Source organism: Diorhabda sublineata, chromosome 2, assembly GCF_026230105.1.
Source record: "Diorhabda sublineata isolate icDioSubl1.1 chromosome 2, icDioSubl1.1, whole genome shotgun sequence".
NCBI classification, from domain to species: Eukaryota; Metazoa; Arthropoda; class Insecta; order Coleoptera; family Chrysomelidae; genus Diorhabda; species Diorhabda sublineata.
The window spans coordinates 16,402,775-16,421,549 of record NC_079475.1 but is presented as its reverse complement, the minus strand read 5'-3'; the positions used below and the strand labels follow the sequence as shown (position 1 = coordinate 16,421,549).

Sequence of the window (18,775 nt, the reverse complement as noted above, 5' to 3'; positions counted from 1 at the left end):
ACGACATGAATGCTTCTTATGTATCGACAGATGATGAAGAATGTGTCTACTGCTGTCAACCGTACAAAAATGATACAGGTGGTTAGCATTGGATAAGATGCACTCTTTCTTTTAGATGGGCGCATGAACTTTGTTCTGGATATGACAAGAAAGGATCTTCTTCCGCCTATTTGCACTTTCCCTCTTAAGTTTTTGCTTATTCCTTTTGTTATATCTATTATTTATAGGCATTCCTATTTTTCTCATACCATCCCATACCATTTTTCAATTTATTGAGTCTAATGCAGCTTTCAAATTGATAAATGTAATATGTAATTCATTCCCTTGTTCTATTTCCTTTCTATTAAACTCCTTCATATGTACTCGTATATGTTATCTAAAAATAGAAAGAGATTCGTTGATATATTTTGAGTGGGATGCGGAAACGTGGTTAGAAGAAGAAAACTCTAAACTAAACGGTTCTTATATACTCCATTTGTTATCTCTGTTATATTTATAGAGATTCCTATTTTTCTCATACTATCCAAAACCATTTTCCTATTTGTTGAGTCTAATACAGCTTTCAAATCGATAAATGAAATATTTAATTCTTCTCCCTGTTTATTCTCCTTTCTATTAAGCTCCTCAATATGTATAAGTTATTTGTTTCCCTTTTTTATATACACTTTGGTCCTCTTCCATTTCCTCAACAATGTATTTCTTTATCTTTATCTCGATGATTCTCATATATTTTTAAGCCAACTGACAATAAGCATATTGCTCTGTAGTTTTTGCACATTAGTTCATCTCGTTTTTTATGTAATGGTACCAATTTATTTTCTTCCCAGTCTCTGGTTATTTTATTTGTGTTCCATGCTGGAAGTTGGATATATTTAATGTCCTTCCCTTCATTTCCTGTTTGTTATAAATATTCTACCAATTCCACTTCTTGGTCGTCTCCTCCACGCACTTTCCTTATTTTCCTTTTCCCTTTCGCTTCTTCCACTATCTCTTCAGTCATTTCCTTTTTTGTCCTTCTATTCTATTCCTCTTCATCCTTGAACTCTTCTTCTTTTGTCAAATTTCTACCTCTGCAGCTGAATTTTTCTTCACAAAATTCTTTCCATGTCTCTAATATGTTTTCAGTATTTACTTTTATATTGTTTCTTTTATCTCTTTCTCTTCTTATTTCCTTACTTTTTCTTCCGAGTCCCATTGCTATGATTTTGTTCAAAAAGCTATTGTTATTGTCTATGTATTTATTTAATGCATCTAAATGTTCTTGACATTCACTAATTCTTCTCCAAATTGTTTCCTGTTCTCTTTTTTATTTCTTTCTTGACTTTGTTTCTTATGGTTTTGTAAGCCTCCTTATTTTCTTCTCTTTTCTTTTTTATATAAATCTTCCATGTTGCCTTTTTCTGCTTAAACCATTTTATTTATTTCTTCTGTCCACCATCTGGTTCTGTTTTATATTATAATAATAAATAGACTTTTATGACACATTTGAAAGAATGTAGAGGATGAAATTTATATTTGTGCAATATTATTTTTAAGAAATAAATTCGCAATCACTATACTTTGATAATTAAAAAACATGTTTAATATACATCCCTTTTTTAAACATACACTTTCATTTGCGACCTGATACATGAACAAAAAGGAAATATTATATACAATATTCTAAGCTGAAATTCATTTGTAATATAAAAAAATATATACATTCAATTCACATATACACAATAAATCATAAATATACATTTTTATTTACATATATATTCAAAACATTCCATTTTATCTTCCATAAGGATGCATCTGACCTGCACTCTTAATATTTGTTTTTATTGCTGACGGAGCTTTATTCATAGTCATTGCCTGCGTAGTAGGAGGCATCTGACCTGGTCCAGGAGGACCTCCAGGTCTTCCTTGGTTTGTAACCATCATACCACCTGATGTAGGATTTGCTTGGCCATTTGGAGCTTGGCCCATCTGAAACAGAGAATCATAAGGTTTAACAAAGCATAAATTCATACTATGACATTAAATGCGATTGCTACCTTCAATCCTTTGCCCATGCCAACTGCAGCTACAAGAAGGTGGGTATCAGAAACACTTGAATTTTGCTGAGTATTTCCTCTGGAAGAAGACTCTACCTCCCATTCTTCACGTGCTTTACTCACAATATCCCAAACATGTGATACAACTTTTTGGTAAGTTGCTATTTGTTTCTACAACAAATATATTAACATTAAGAGGTATATCTAAAAAATATTAATTCTACAATATTTCAGTAACATAACCACAGGGACTTCTATAATTTATCCAATGAGAATTGCTCAAAAAATATATTTACTTGTGCATTATCATATTGTAAACCTAAAGCTTTGTTTTCCAATTGTATCATCTTAGATTCTGCCATTGGTTCCAGTTTTGTCCTTAGATAATCGGGTACTATGTCATGAGCAAAAGTTGTAACTCTATGCTCTGTTATTTGAGCCAGTTGTTCATCTCTCTCAGGTGATAACATCAATGGTAACACAGTTAAGTTTCTTAACACTGGACATTTATCATGACTCATTACTTTAGAAAGGGAAGTTAGCTTAAATAGAATTGTGAATGAATTGATAAGTCATTTTTCAAATAATTACTTACTTGACCAGATATTAAAGCATAATTGTCCAAAAAAGTTGGCCAGTTGATTGTTTCATATTCATTTTCTATTTTAAATATCATAGATGCTATCGATTGTTTTAAATCATTAACTCTTTGAATAATAGAATCTAATGCAGATTCTAGCTGTTTTTCCTCCCTTTGTTGCATAATTAATACAACTTTATTTGAAAATACTAACAACAAAATAACCAAAAAAATATTATTTACTCACAAACTTCAAATGTCAAATTAAACGTTGTATTTGACAAATGACACAGGATTAGGCAATTTCTAAAGTTTAAAGTTTTAAGAAATTTCAAAAATATATTTATTTAAAAATAGAATAAAAAAACTATAATACTTCAAACTATAATTGCTATTAAAACTATTAGAACTTTAACCGATTGGAGTACTATACCACACACTGTCTATTACAATGTGCTTTGTTTCGATAAATAGTTCATTTCAACGGGTTTTATTTTTCATAATTTGGGTATTATAAAGTACTAAAATATGATCACTCAACAATATTACAAGTTAAAAATAATTTACACATTTTAGATATTTGCTTTGCTGGAAATATCAGTTTTGTATTGGTACTACTGTTTTACACCACTTAAGTCGCCATTTTGAACAAAAGCTTGTATTTCTGTTGCCGCTGTGGTGATTGTTCATTTTTTAAATAAAAATATAATAAAACTTGATAGTTATAGTTCCTTCTTTGATAGTGTTATATTAAACCTCCAATATAATCAAAAAGTTTATTTTAAACCCAGTTCTCAATTGTTAAAATGGAAGATGGTGATGATACTACTACTTCTACTCCTGGTATGTCATGCTTATTTTTCACTTCAATGATATTGTATTATTATATAAGTTTAGTGATGTAAATAGTTATATTAAATTAAATGTTATGATATATGGTGTAAGCGAGATCCTTTAAAATTAATACATCTAACATAAATAATGTAGAATATATATAGTCGGCAAGAATTTGACCAAAATGTACACAAATTATTGATAATTCAGTCTCAAAAATACTTACAATTTAAAATTATTTGAAACTAATATCCATCAAATTAGTTGCCTTACTGCTGTAATGTAGACTCAAAGGAATCATGGACTCATGGTAACAAAAATTCATACAAGATATGGATCAATATGAACAAAAGAAATTTGAACTATGATTCGAGACTTCACAAACATTGTGCAAATTATATAAACATTACAATAATAGGTTTTTCCAAACTGGCAATTCTTGAGATCATTTTGAAATAATTCAGAGAAACAGCTTTGAATGCTTAGGTGCACAGGTTCAGTTTTTATACCATTTTCCAGCAATCCCTAAAAATAGCATTTTGGTAAATGTTTTAAGACTGAAAATATTGACTGTTTTCAAATAAGGTAAAGTTTATAATAATAATTGGTCATTAAGAGTTACTCTCCATTAAATGTTGCAAATACTGTGAAATTTGGGATCATTTTCAACTTTATATATATTTATATCTACTTGTATTATATAGTTGGTGATAATTGTAATAAAAATCAAAAGCTCCTGTGATTAATATCTCATTCTGGATTAGGATCTGCAATCAGCTGATCTACTTTAACACAAGGTCATAGTTGCTTAAAAGTCCTTTGAACAGATGATGGAATAGTTTTAGCATTGAAAAGAATGTTGATTATAGAATTTAATATCTACATGGTATTAACTCATGAAAATGTGATTATATTATAAAGGGTACTAATAAAACTGTATTAATATAAAAAATTTACTATTGTTTTCATAATATTATTGACTCAATAATAATGACTGAAATAAATATAATGTAATAAACTATTACAAGAATTTATAGTAAATTTAACTATTATCTATAAATACATGGTTTTACCCTGATGAAATACAATTGAATTTTAACTCACATTTAATTATATCTAGCACGAAGAACTCGATCAGGAGCTGCTAAATCTGCTGCTGCAGCAAAGGTCTCTACTCCAGCTCCCAAATCGTCTAGACAAAAACCTTGTCCTTTATCCAAAAAGACACGCAAGAAAGTAGTACTTATGGAAGTAGAAGTTTCGGATGATGAAGAGGAAGATTGCAATGTAGAAAAAAAAGATAAGGCTAACAAACAAGAAAGTGATTTGCTTGAACAAAAAACTGAAAAAGTGGAGGCTGCAAAAACAACAGAAGATGAAAGTGTTAAGGAAGAAAAATCAAATGATGAAAATATTGAAATAAATGGAAGTGACAATAATAGTACTCTAAAAGACACTGCCGAAAAAGAACAGGATGTAAGTATTTTCCTATATATTTTCTTAGATATATAAGGTTTGAGAAGTATTTGATTTATCTATTCAAATTGAATAGCCCTAGACAAAATAAAATTGATCTATTGGCTTGATTCAACACCATTTTATCAGTTGAATTAATTTTTATTTGTTAATGTTATAATTTTGGTTATCATAGGCAGATGTGGAGAATAAAACAAAAACAGGAAAACAAAATATTTTGATACAATTGATTTATTTGAATATTCAATTTCTGTTTTAATATTTGATGTATTTGTAGAATTTTCTGGTACTAAATGATGTAGTTATGTCAGAAGTTGATCAAGAAAAATCCAAATCAGAAAATATGGAAAATGCTGAGAGTGTTGAAAAACTTTCTGGTGATATTGAATCAGAAACCATGGATGTTGATACTAAAGCTGTAGTTAAACAAAGAAGTGAAATAAAGACATCAGTTGAACATAAACATGAAGTTAGAGATGGATGTAAGACTGCAGTTCAACCAGAGCAAAGAAAAACTGTCGAAAACAAAGATAAAACTGATAATATAACTAAAAATAAAAATGAAGATACTGCTCCACAGGAACTCAAAAATAAATGTGGAAATACAAATGTGGAAGAAAAACAAGAAACTGCAGTTGAAACTAGTGATACAACAGAATCTAATGGAACTGAAGAAATTTCAGAAGAACCTTTGGCAAAGAAAATAAGACTAGAAGAAGAGGCAGACAAAGTAGGTATTGAGGAAATGAAACTAGAGGAAAAAATGATAAGAGATGAAGTGAAATCAGAAAAAACTGATGTGAAACCTAGAGAAATTCAAGGTGAAGAATTAAAACTGGCCGTCAATGTGGAAGAAACTGAAGAAAAGAAAGAAATTGAAGATGAGAAAAATGCAAGTAAAGAAAAAGTAGAAAGTGACAAAGCTGATCCAGATGCTGAAAATATTTCTGAAGATGAGCTCCCAACAGTTCAAGCTGTGAAGGTTCCAGAAGCAGAAGAAGTGTCTGATGAAGAATTGCCAGGTATGAATTATTATTATTAATTACGTTTAACATGAAATTTCATAAGCATTAATTTTATTATTAAACAAACATTCCAAAATAAGATTTTCTTCTGCAGGTCCTAAAAGAGCAGAACTTCCTGCAGATACAGAGGTTGTTTCGGAAGACGAACTTCCAACAGTTAAAGCAGACACTAAAAAAGAAAACAACAAAAGAAAACACAATGAAACTGATTATGATCCCGGTTCACCTACTTCGGAAAATGAATCACCTACAAAAAAACAATCAGTTGACACAACCATTGAGAAAGAGAAAGAAGAAAAACCAAAACCAAAAAAATTGCCAGAACTGGATAAATATTGGAAAGCAGTTAATGATGATCCAACCGATTTCACAGGATGGACTTATTTATTACAATATGTGGACCAAGAAGTAAGTTATAATATATCTGTATATATATATATATATATATATATATATATATATATATATATATATATATATATATATATATATATATATATATATATATATATATGGTGCTGTTAAATTTTTATATTTTTCAATTTACAAGCTATAAATAATTCACATCATTTCATTCTTTTTTATTTGTGAAATACTGCCTGCCTTCTCCATACCTTGTTTTGCATTTTCTTTTTTAACTGAATTTTTGTTAGTCCATCTTTTTGTTATTATCTTTCATAATTACGATATCATCTGTATATATAGTAAACATTCTAAGTTTATTGATCTCAGTTGAGGTATCACGTATTCGATTGTAGAGGTCTCGTCCGTTTCTTTACATTTTTTAGTATGAACAATAGTGAGCTTATACTGTCCCTTCATTTTATCTCTGTTTCCTTCATAAAGCGATCTAATCTTTGCCCATTTGGTTTAATTTCCCTATTACTCTATTATGCTTCTTGTGATAGTTTTTTTTTGTTTTTTCGAATTTCTTTAATATTGGTTGATTTACTGGCAAGAATTTGTAAACGTACATGAATATTAATAATATTTTTATTTTATTCTAGAATGATATGGAAGCTGCTAGAGAGGCTTATGATGCCTTCTTGTCTCATTATCCATATTGTTATGGTTATTGGCGGAAATATGCAGATTATGAAAAAAGAAAGGGCAATAAAAAGAAATGTGAAGAGGTACGTACGTCTTCTTGGAAAACACAATACTCGTGGAATGCTTTATTAAACTCACATATAATTATTTTGCAATTCCTACAGCTCAGCGTAGCAGCAGCTGCTGAAAATGTTAATTATAATAGTGAATACAATTATTGTTATTATTGTAATATTATTATTTGTATCTTATTTAAGTTGGTTGTTAATATTTTACACACTATCATTATTAGCCTTCATTAGTGTTTTAAATATGATTATAAAGTTGAATACTCATCGTTTGTACTGGGATTTGTTAAAATCGACCGAAAGATTCCTGATGTATCTCGAGCTTGTCAGAGAGTCCACATCGCTGGATGGGTTTTTTGTCCCAGAGTAAAAAAAATGTAAGGAAATTACAAAATCGTCATAAAATAGGCTTCAAATATATTTTTATTAAAATATAATATGAACTAATTAAATTTATTTCAGCATATTTGCCAGCTGATGTGTATTAAGTTCCTAATTTGCCGATTTATTTTGAAAAACAGGTAGGTAAATTGAAAAATTTACGATTGTGGATACTTTGATACACATCACCTGCGATTCCAATTGTCAAATTTATTGATTAAACATTGTCATAAAGGTATTCGAACGAGGACTAAAGGCGATACCTTTATCAGTCGACCTCTGGATCCATTATTTAACCTACGTAAAAACGACTAGAACGGAAGATGAAGACTTTATTAGATCTCAATTCGAGAGAGCCCTGCTAGCGTGTGGACTGGAATTTAGATCCGACAGATTGTGGGATTCCTATATCAAATGGGAAACCGAAGGAAAAAGATTACAGAAAGTTACGGCTTTATATGACAAATTACTTGCTATCCCTACTCAAGGATATGTTGCACATTTCGACAAGTAAGTAAAATTGTTATGGTTTCTCCAAATATCATTAATTTTAATCATTTTATTTATTTGCCAGAATAACAGTACATTACATTCAAAAAGTAATACACATCACAAAGTAATCTGACCGTCAGTCTGAAGACGCGAGACAAGCATGGCAAGACTCTCTTAGCCATGCTCGGCCACCTTAAAAACTAACTTAAAACTAATATAAACAGTTATCTTCAATGTAACAGTATATAAAAATTTTTAATGCAATAATACTTATTTTAATAAATGACGGTATAATTCCTGTTTAGTTTTATAGACTAAAAGGATCAAGTCTTTATTTTTGAATAACTTATGTTAGCGCTGTACGTTGCCGTTTGTCACGTGAATATGGTCATAATGATGTAACTTTAGAAGAGAGTAGTGCGTGATTTTTATCAAAGCAATTATTTGTGGGTTGAATTTAAATGGACTGCAGAAATGAACATTTTCGGCATATTTTACTTTTTTATTTAGCTGCTGCGGTTCACAAAGAAATATGTCAAGTTTACTGTGCTGATTGTTAAAAAGATCGCACGTGTCAGAATTGGTATAAAAAATTCCGATTTTTTTCCTCAAATATGAACAACGTTCTGATCGGCTTTCTGAATTGATGACCAAGGTCATAATTGAAGAGGATCGTAATGTAACTGTTTTGAAAGGTTGTGAAGAGGCTACATGTATCGCATACAACAATTGAAAAACACTTAAAATGTCTTGGGCTAGTTAAGAAGCTTGATATTTGGGTACCTCAAGAATTGAAAGAAATTCATTCAACACAACATAGATCAACATTTGCGATATGCACCTTAAACGAAATGGAACCGACCCTTTCTCAAAAGAATCATCTCTGGTGATGAAAAATGGGTCCTGTAATGGATCATGGAGCAAACACGATGAACCAGCGCCTGGTTCAGTTTTTTGCTGATAAGGACCAGAAATTTTATAAGTGCGGAATCGTGAAGCTGAAAGAAGGGTAGCAAAAGGTCATTGAGCAAAATGGAAAATATATAATTGATTAAAAACTATTCTTTGTTAAAAAAAATATATTTTATTTTATACTACAAAACCGAACTTACTTTGTCTCAAACCCCAATAATAATAATATATATTTTCACTAATCCCATCTTTAATTTTTTATGAAAAGCTAACATACTTATATCTAGTTCTTTCAGCTCATTTGGCAACATATTAAATATTTTTATTGCTTTAATTTTATTATTCTTATTACTTACAGTTTTGTCTGTTTTTGGAAGATGTATTAATTTACTTCTTGTAGTACTGTTCGAGTTTTTGTATATATTTTTTTAAATGTTATAATTATACTTGAGACTTTCTAGTGCAAAAATGTGTGTAAGATTTGTTGGTTTCTTTTGTGGAAAAGATTTTGTAGTAGTTGTAAAATGCTTTTATATGCACCTCCCCATGCAATATTGCCATAACTTATTTTTTATGAAAAAATGCATAATAAATCATTAATAGTGCATCTGTTGTCATAATTTTCCATAATTTATGGAAAACAAAAAGTAGATATGTTGTTATAGTGATAATATGCTCATTCCATCTGAGATTAAAATGAAAAATGATATCTAAATATTTATATTTATCTATTCTTTTCATCTTTTTTTTTTATTTATAGTTATATTTAATTCTTTTGGAACACTTGTTTTAAACTATTTTATTTTTTGTTATAAAATCTGTTTTCTACTATATATAATTTTTTTAAAAATTTGGGCAATATTGGATATCAATGATATCGACCTATAGTTTTCAATTATTAAACTAACAAATCAATTGATAGATATTATCTTAATAGATTTGGCATTTATTATTACAACCATTTTTATTTTTCAAATTTTCAAATATCTTCAATACATCCGCTTTGTTTGTTGGTTTGATAAAGATTTCATTCATTTGAGGTAAAATTGTTGTTTTGTTTTTAGAATTTTTTTCTGTTTTTACTAATTTCTTTACCCATAATGTATTAAGATGCAGTGAGAATTTTTTTTATCCTTGATTAATAAATTGCTAGAAGTTTTTATTTTACTTATATCATTGTTATCATTAGATCTAATCTTACCCATCTTAGCGTTAGTCCATAATTTTTTAGAAATTTCAAAATTTTGTTCAATATTTTGTCGTAATTTTTATATTTGTTTTACAAACTTTTATCGAATGGATCTAATTTTAGCTGTTTTAGAATCACTTATAGTGCAGCAGTGCAGGGCATGATTTCATGGCCTTGGCTGCACATAACCTTATGTATGTAATATTACAGCTACTTTTGTTATGAAATTATTTATCAAATTGTATAGTTTTGCCTTTTTAATTAAAGTTATATTCAATCAGTATTCAGCGATCTTCCAGAAATGTTCAGTGTTGCTTACATCCTTCCTAAACACATGTAGGTATTCTCATATTATTAGGACGCTTAGTTTTACACATAAATAAAAATATTGAGTATTTTATAATAATTAGACATATTTTTTTTTAGTTTCCAAGAGCATATCACTTCGAACGCGCCAAACAAAGTATTAGATGTAGACGAATTTCTTGCTTTGCGCAAGGAAGTTAGACAGCAACTCAAACATGACGTCGCTACCGATTCCCCTGCAGCTGATAGTGACGCTCCGCCCGGTGACGAAGACCAAACAAAAGTTATTAGTTCCGATGAGGAAACAAAAGCGCTAAGAGAAAGAATCATTTCGATACGCAGAAAACTCCATAAAAATACAGTAAATGCAGTCACTGCACGATGGAATTATGAAGAAGGGGTAAGATTTTTTTTAATTATGTGATAGTACTGTGAAGTTGTATATATTGGGCTCTTACACTATTTTATATTTGTGTTTAATAAAATAAATATTGGTTAAGTATTTTGACTGATTATTTGGTAATTCCCGCCAGCACTTAAATAAAACAATTAATTTTTTTAATTTTTATGTGCTATGTTAGGTTTGTTATAAGAAGTGAAATAAAAAAAAACTGGAAATTGCGCTGCATCTCTTTCAGGCTTGTCAGTCTGCTACTATAGTCGCTATGGTGAGATCTTGTTTGCAGTATTTGTAACGTACTAGGAATTTTGAACAATGCATTAAGTTCAAAAAAGCTCGCACGAAATTTTATAATCTATGGTGGTGATGTGAAACTTTTAAGACAGTATGATCGATTTAAAACTGTCATTCAATGTGAACAAATTGAACAATGTTCAATCAAACAGGCATTTAACTATTTGAGAGCTTTTAGAAGTTATAACCATGAAAAGGTCCATGCAAAGCATTTTAATAGATTTACAAAGTGCCAAAATTGTACTGGAGAAGTTTCTTCTATGATCTTCGTTCCAGAAGGAACAATATAAGGGACTTGAAAAATGGACTAATGGCTTTCTTTATCATCATGATAATGGGCTATGTCACAAGTCGTTGATTTGCGAGTTTTTGGTCTCTTAAGTTTTCCTGTGTGTTCACATCAACATTACTCGTTAGATTTAGCTCTATTTAACCAAAGCAGACAAAATAAAAACCGTTCCAAAAGAAACTTTTCTGAAATGCTTCAATTCATAGATTATTAATGTTGAAATATGTAGCCAAGGACATTACTTTGTAGGATAATTTTTCAAATTTTAAATGAAAGTTTTGCTTGGTTCTTAATAAATTAGCCGAATGTTTTTATCACACTCCATGTGTTCGAATCCTGCGACTGGTGCAGATATTTTAACATAAAATAAGCATTATATTCTTTCAAATGAAAATGTTACAATTTATTCAATCATCAAATAAGTGGTACAAAATTATTTCATATTGAATCTTTTAAAAAATTGATATGTGATTTCAGTACATTCCAGCTTCTTTAACTATATCTTATACAGTGTGTTCATAAATTAACGTATATTACCTTTTTCGATTTCTGTTGGGTTAAGGGACTAGTCCCTGTTATAATTTAAAAAAAATGGGTTTTTTATATTCTTCGAATCCTTTCACTTACAAAAAACTTTTTCTAAAATTTCATGGCGAAATTCGAAACAATAAAGTTATAATAGTTCGAGCGCGCTCATGTTTTTGGTGCTCTAAACACTTTATTATCAAAAAATAATGAACAATAAGTTTTATAGGGAATTATAAGAAAACGGAGAAAAAAAATTATTTATACGTCATTATAACCGGTAGTATTCCCTTAACAAAAAAAATGTGGAATAATAGTATAAGTCAATAAAAAGTTATACAAAGTGCATTGTTTTCAAGCTATCAAGACTGCATTCTAACATTATTTATTCTGCAGGTCTTTTCAAGCAATCTTCCTTGTTCTATTTTGCAATATCAAAGTCCATTATGTGAAATTACACAATTTCTGATTTGTTATTTGACAGTCTGTTATTAGTATTCTATTAATCAGTTCATCTGATTACTACTTTGTATTTTGTACACGATGTTTAATAGACATCATAAACCCTATTTGAAAGTTTTGTAATTTTTTATTCAGGTTGACCATTTAATTTGCAACTAAAGATTTTAGTTTCAAGTATATACTTAAATAGATCAAATTCTTTCAAAAGTATTGCAACAGTTTGTTGCATAAGAATAATTATGATGATTTTGCTTAAAACGTTGTTTCATTGTTATGTGAACAGGGAACAACCTAGAAATACATTGCTGTAGACAATGCAAGGGCCATCTGAACTTTCAAAATCAAGTGTTTTGTTTTATTTTTTTCTCATGAAATTCTAATAAATCTGTTCCTATTGTAGATAAAAAGGCCATACTTCCATGTTAAACCATTGGAAAGATGTCAACTCAAAAACTGGCAGGACTATTTAGATTATGAAACTGAACAGGGAGACAGAGGAAGAATAATAGTGTTATTTGAAAGATGTCTCATCGCCTGTGCCCTATATGAAGAATTCTGGTTAAAGGTAAATATGTGTTCAATATAGCTGATTTAATTTGTTTTTTGAAGAAAGCAAATCCTAATACACAACTCGTCCATTCTTCAAAACAATGGTAACATACACAAAAATTGCTAGACTTAATTCGAGAAAATTAATGGCCCTAGCACTATAACCTGAGGAACACCAATCCTAATATTTCTAAGTTGATTTGTCAACTTTTATAAATCGTTTTCTAATAAAATCTAATTTAGAAACGCATATATTTCGTTTGGGTGACGTGAGAATCGAAGGAAATGAAAAGAACAATACACTCGCTAGAAAAGGAGCATAACGTCTTTATTGACCTGTATCTTTTCTGCGGTGTAAGCTAGAAGTAGATTAAATGGGAAACACTTGAGCAGTGCCGTCTTGGGCTGGATCATTCTAAAAAATATACAGGCACAAACTAGCTACATCTACTCACTTCGTTCTGTACTGACGAGTACATATACTAGTTCTCGAATCCATCTCCAGTACAGGCCTAAGCAAAAAATGCTTTAGACAAGAAACTTAGTGCTGTGGAGTAACTCTGGAAATGGAAGGTGACGTGTATATTGCAAAAACAGCTCTGATTGAATGACTCAATAGATATTAATATACTAGTCAGTATGGATCATTCACCCTACCTTGCTCTCAATCGCATTGTGATATACATATGCGTTTACTTCTGGAACGAGGTGTTTTCATTTTACATTTCCAATTATCATTTGTCCAGGCTTTACAAACAATATTTGTGACTGTCCAACCATATTTTATCCAAGGAAAGGATTTCTCTTTCTTCATTACGATACTCGAATTATTGTTATATATTCGTTTCTCCACTTTATCAAAGTACAACTTTCCATTACTGTTTAATTTTTATTTACTGTTTTATGTCTAAAACCATGTTTATTAAAAATCTTTGTACCAAACATACCTGAAGGTTTCCTTTTCAGTTCTGCAAGAATACCTTGAGGATTTGGCATTATGTTTAATGCAAACTTACTGTTTACTTATTGTTCTGCATATTGGAATTAACTATCAGGTTTGATTTTTAAAAAAGCACTACTAAAAGTACCTACCTTATAAAAAAATATTTTGAATTATGTATAATACCCTATTTACGTTAATCATTTTCTTTGTATTATTCGATTTAGTAACCAGTTTTATTTAGGAATTCCAAGGGATTAATTTTTTGTGTAATGTTGTTCTTTATCTATACTTTTAAATGATTCACTGATTCTAAAAATTATAGTGCGGACCTGAACAAGCTTTTAAACAGTTCTCATGAAGAGTCTTTTTGTGACCGGCCTTATAGTACCTGTAAACGGGTAATGGACATTTTATAAGATTCTTTGGAACTTTTTTCCGATTTGAAACAGAAGTTTATACTTGTCTGTGTTTGTCTCAATACTTAAGGGTATGGCATAGATTAGTTGAAATAGTTGCAGTTTGAATAATTGCTGCTATAACAATTACTTCACCTTCATTTTTTATTACACCTTATATTAAACAAAATTTATGGATTGTTCTATTTTCTCAACCATACGAAATGTATTTAAATTATTTATCTCATCATTAGAAAATATATATTTTAGTTTGTGAATTACTTGGAGAATTTAAAAGACCCAGAACTTATACCTAAAATAAGAGATGTTTATGAACGCGCTTGCACCATCCATCATTTGAAAAAACCTAATCTTCATCTCCAGTGGGCGATGTTTGAAGAGTATGTTGATAATCCTAATAGATCAGCTGAAATATTGGTTAATTTAGAAAAGTCCGTACCTAACGTATTACAAATTGCATATAGAAGAATAAATTTGGGTAAGTAAATATACTATTTCTTAAAAATACACCGCCGAAAATTCTTATCACATTATATCTGAATGCAAATGAATTTTAACCATCACTAAAGTGTAGTTGGAATTGAAAATAGCTAACGATATGTCTGCATTGTCCTTGCTTATCTGTGATCGGATGTAGATCACTGTGTTGTCCTCTCCAGTTACTAGCACTAGGGTAGATCTATAAGAGATCCAAACATAAATTTTGTAAGGCTAAATTAGGAAAAATACCGTGGGTGGTTTGCCAATGCCTTCCGACAGGTGACACGTCGAATTTTTTTTATTGTTCTAATTCAGATTTGATGGGTCATTTATCACATGTGGAAATATGAGCGTGTTTTAGGTCCTTCAAACTCGAGTTAGAATTTAAACCATACTGACAAATCATATCAAAACTAGAATATAACAGTACAACTAAAGGTTTGTTCCAGCAGACTGTCTGTCTACTTGATCTTGTGCGATATGAAAATTGCGTTCCAATAGTATCAAGTTGAACAAAAAGTTTTATGTTCCAGCAACAAATTGATTTGTGAAGTCATGCGCAGTGCACGTTCGAAATATCAAAGCTGGAACAAACCTGAAGTTGCAAGTTATCATATTCTTAAAACTTTTGAGGGGAAGCCAGATGCCATAATGGCACCATTCCAAAGAACCATAGTAGAGGCAAGCGGCTACAATAAATGATATTCTATCATTGTCGATGAGTCAAGTAGGGGACAGTAGAAGAAAGTTAGATAAGTTATCCAAGTTATTTAACTTGTTTTTTACCAATATTTTAAAACTGATATTAAAGTTGGATAGATTCAATCATGTAGTTACTCTTCTTTGTCCTGTTAATTTTTATCTACATGACTATGTAGCTAGTGAACGTTCTATAAATATTCCCTATCTTATGAAGAATATCAAGAACCAAGCAAGAGGCGCAACGAATGAGATAGGTAGTGGTGAGTGATTAGTAGAACGAAGTTTTAACAATGAATCTAATTTTATATCCTAGATTTCTGGAATAAATAATTGAACCCCATTGTATTACAAAATTACTCTCGAATACAATTATTAAAGATGTTCCTATCCAAATTAGAAAATGAAAAATATTGATTTATTTTTTCTTTGCAGAAAGACGTCGAGGAGATACTGAGAAATGTTGTCAACTGTATGAACATTACATAAATACTTCAAAGAACAAAATAATTGCTAGTAGTATTGCTATTAAATATTCTAGGTTTACATATATGATTATTAAGGACCTCGAAAAAGCACACGCAATATTAAAATCTGCGATTGTTAAAGATCGAAATAATCCAAGGCTTTATCTGCAGCTTATCGATCTTACTTTACAGAAGCCGGGCGTCACTGAAAAAGAGGTTACAGAAGTGATAGATTTATTTTTAAATAAAGAAAGTACAGATCCTGAGCAGAAAATTTTGTTTGCTCAAAGGAAGTTGGAATACTTGGAAGATTTCGGTACAGATATCAAATCTGTCCAAGAAGCTAACGATCAATATATGAAATTGATGAAATTGACAAAGGATGCGTTGAAGAAAAAAGAAACAAAAACGTAAGTATTCATTATAAATCATTTCAACATTCCAAAACACTTAACGATTTTTTTGAAAGATTTTAAGGGCAGTTTTGTTTCAGAGATGCCACACCAGCTTCATCAAAGGCAAAAGAAACTAAAACAGCAACAACGATTTCTCAGTCAAGCTCTTACAGTAGTTATGGTACATATGGTAATTCATCTAGCCAACCTCCATACCCTCCTTACTCTGGAAGTCAACAAGGTCCAAATTATTATCCTCAATATGGGCAAGGTGATCAATACCAATACCAAAACTGGCAGTATCCTCAGGGAAATTACGCAGGCTATAACCAGTGGGGTAGTTATGGTAGTGGGTATGGATACTAGTTACCAGAAGAAATTCTATCTGTATCTTCAAAAAATTTTAATCGAAAGTCACGTCGATAACATTATATTGTCGTCATTTTACAAGAAAACTCAAATTAATTTTAAGTAACTTGGGATTATTTTTGGCGTTAAACGTAAATTCTTTATTTGATGTTTTATTTTTCAATGTTTTCAGATAATATAACACCATAAAACTAATTATTCGATTGCATGTAGATATTTGTGAATATTAATTGAAAAAACTTTAACTGCAATCGTGCGTAAACTGTAATTGATCTTATTCAAATGTAGAGTTACATTTTGTATGTTATTTTTTAATTTTTAGATCGCCCATTTTGTGTCTTAATAAACGCATAAAAATTATTGACATTTGTATGTTCTAATCCTAAAAATTACAATTAAAAAATAACTTTATAAAAGTTGTCCGACAAACTATATAAAACGACTGTAGGATTTTTTCTTTTCATTTTCTGCTCGTAAATCTCATCACATATATTATTGAGGTATTCCTTGTGTCGAGGATGCCTGAAAATAATAATTATTTGCAATAAACCAACCATATTATTTACTAATATAGGAAGATCAGTTATATTAAAGAGGCAATATTCATTAGACTATTAGGGAGCACTCAATGTCTAAAGACTAAAAACAACACTGTATATGGTTTATCAGAAAGAATGAAACATAGATTGAGTAATGAAAAAAAACCACGCTAGTCAACACGGAAACAAAAAGGAATGAGGTCAAAACACTATTAATAAACTGGAGAAATTACCATATATAGCATATAGTTTAAAAACCAAGAAATTAACTACGATGGCGGTGTATGTTTGAATGCACATTCTATGCGGAAATTTATGCTGTTTGTAGATGCGCCCAGTTCAATATTACTAAGAAGTTTGAGTGTATCTCTCAAACTCTTAAAAACCCTCACAACACACTCATCGTGTCTAAATTCTGTGTGAGAATGGTTTAAGTCTAAATTTTTTATTTTAATTCTAAACAAAATTTTTGTGATTTGATTTGAAGTAATATTTCAATTGGAAACCTCGGTGTGTTAGAATAATTATCCTCACCTTTCTATTACATCTTCAACAGATTTGTGAAACTGCTGTTCTGTTTCAAATTCTAAGTAGGAAGCCAATGTTCTTATTACATCAGAATCCACTGAAAGTCCAACGACCAGTACATAACCAGTAAGTTTTTTAAAGAGGTTACTCAATTGTGACCTTATCTGTAAAAATAGATTTGAATTATATACATGCAAATACTAGTACTACTACATTGGTCGGGAAGTGGAAAGTTTCTAAAGGGCAGTAATCTAAGGTACAAACTAATCAATTTGAATAAGAAGCATATTAGATAAGGATTTTAATTAATTGAAACGTTTAAGTTAAATGATCAAATAGTATAGAATAACACAAACATTATTTCGAGGCTTTAAGAGAATTATAATCTGATACAAATAAGTTCTTTAAATTTCTAAACGATGCAAAGGTAGTGGTATCATCAAGATTGAAGATTTTTGAAGAACTTTATCAGGGATTTTGGGATGGAAATATGTTGGGAGATTACTGTTGGTCTATATAAGACTGACTAAAAAACTAAAAAGAGGAATGACAAAATTTATAATTTTTAATTTTTTTGTTAGTGTCGTAACAAAGTTTTGATAAATGGAATTATTCTAAAACCAGACATGACAGAAAATTTTAATTGTTCTTTCTTATAATACTAACTATTGCCTAAATAAATAATTCTCATCTGGGGTATAAACCTAGTGTGAATATAATAGTTTGTACCTGATTTTCGTATCTTTTTCTAGCATTTGAAGCTTTTTTGTCAACTAATAAAACGTCAACATCAGCTTCTTGATTATGTTGATTTCTTTCACTACTGTAATATGAGCGACTTTCAGATCTTGAAAGAACGTTCACTTGACTATTGTCTGTGTTACTTTCGTTTCGTGCTCTGATCACTCTTTGCAAATGTTCAACTAATTCACTTGTGGACAATGACTTCTCCTGAAACCTAAAAAAATTTTTCCTTTAGTTTGTATAATAAGTGACGAAATGGCGTAAGAATTTATTTCGCATCATTATAAATAATGTATGTACCAGTGCAGACACCCTTTATCATCGTTA

At 30.1% G+C, this 18,775-nt stretch overlaps 3 protein-coding genes across 3 annotated transcripts in view; 1 reads left to right on the top strand and 2 right to left on the bottom strand.

The window, feature by feature from the left end:
* Positions 1–1,556: 1,556 nt before the first annotated feature.
* On the bottom strand, positions 1,557–2,877 carry LOC130440780 (mediator of RNA polymerase II transcription subunit 8). Its single transcript, XM_056774106.1, has 4 exons — positions 2,632–2,877; positions 2,333–2,578; positions 2,037–2,207; positions 1,557–1,968 (listed from the first exon to the last, which is right to left on the bottom strand). The coding sequence occupies exons 1-4, from the start codon at positions 2,797–2,799 to the stop codon at positions 1,774–1,776; spliced, it is 780 nt and encodes a 259-aa protein (XP_056630084.1). The 5' UTR covers positions 2,800–2,877; the 3' UTR covers positions 1,557–1,773.
* Positions 2,878–3,215: 338 nt separating this feature from the next.
* On the top strand, positions 3,216–16,997 carry LOC130440779 (pre-mRNA-processing factor 39). The gene is made up of 11 exons (XM_056774104.1): positions 3,216–3,459; positions 4,571–4,926; positions 5,204–5,948; positions 6,046–6,359; positions 6,959–7,084; positions 7,686–7,960; positions 10,470–10,749; positions 12,720–12,884; positions 14,477–14,705; positions 15,842–16,283; positions 16,367–16,997. The coding sequence occupies exons 1-11, from the start codon at positions 3,423–3,425 to the stop codon at positions 16,632–16,634; spliced, it is 3,237 nt and encodes a 1,078-aa protein (XP_056630082.1). The 5' UTR covers positions 3,216–3,422; the 3' UTR covers positions 16,635–16,997.
* The window catches only part of LOC130440778 (eIF-2-alpha kinase GCN2), a 30,954-nt gene continuing 29,062 nt past the window's right edge, over positions 16,884–18,775 (bottom strand). The window contains exons 22-24 of the mRNA XM_056774103.1: positions 18,434–18,662; positions 17,711–17,868; positions 16,884–17,159 (exon numbers count right to left, since the gene is read on the bottom strand). Of these exons, the coding sequence (XP_056630081.1) occupies positions 17,033–17,159; positions 17,711–17,868; positions 18,434–18,662 (514 nt within the window). The 3' untranslated portion in view covers positions 16,884–17,032. The remainder of the gene's footprint in view (positions 17,160–17,710; positions 17,869–18,433; positions 18,663–18,775) is intronic.

Bases quoted from the DNA above. Each gene is read 5' to 3' on its own strand.
- LOC130440780 (XM_056774106.1), bottom strand. From the start codon at position 2,799: ATGCAACAAAGGGAGGAAAAACAGCTAGAATCTGCATTAGATTCTATT. The intron at 2,579-2,631 runs GTAAGTAATTAT...ATTCTATTTAAG, and splicing joins ATGCTTTAATATCTGGTCAA to CTAACTTCCCTTTCTAAAGT. The intron at 2,208-2,332 runs GTAAATATATTT...TATTTGTTGTAG, and splicing joins TACAATATGATAATGCACAA to AAACAAATAGCAACTTACCA.
- LOC130440779 (XM_056774104.1), top strand. From the start codon at position 3,423: ATGGAAGATGGTGATGATACTACTACTTCTACTCCTG. The intron at 3,460-4,570 runs GTATGTCATGCT...AATTATATCTAG, and splicing joins TACTACTACTTCTACTCCTG to CACGAAGAACTCGATCAGGA. The intron at 7,085-7,685 runs GTACGTACGTCT...ATTGTCATAAAG, and splicing joins ATAAAAAGAAATGTGAAGAG to GTATTCGAACGAGGACTAAA.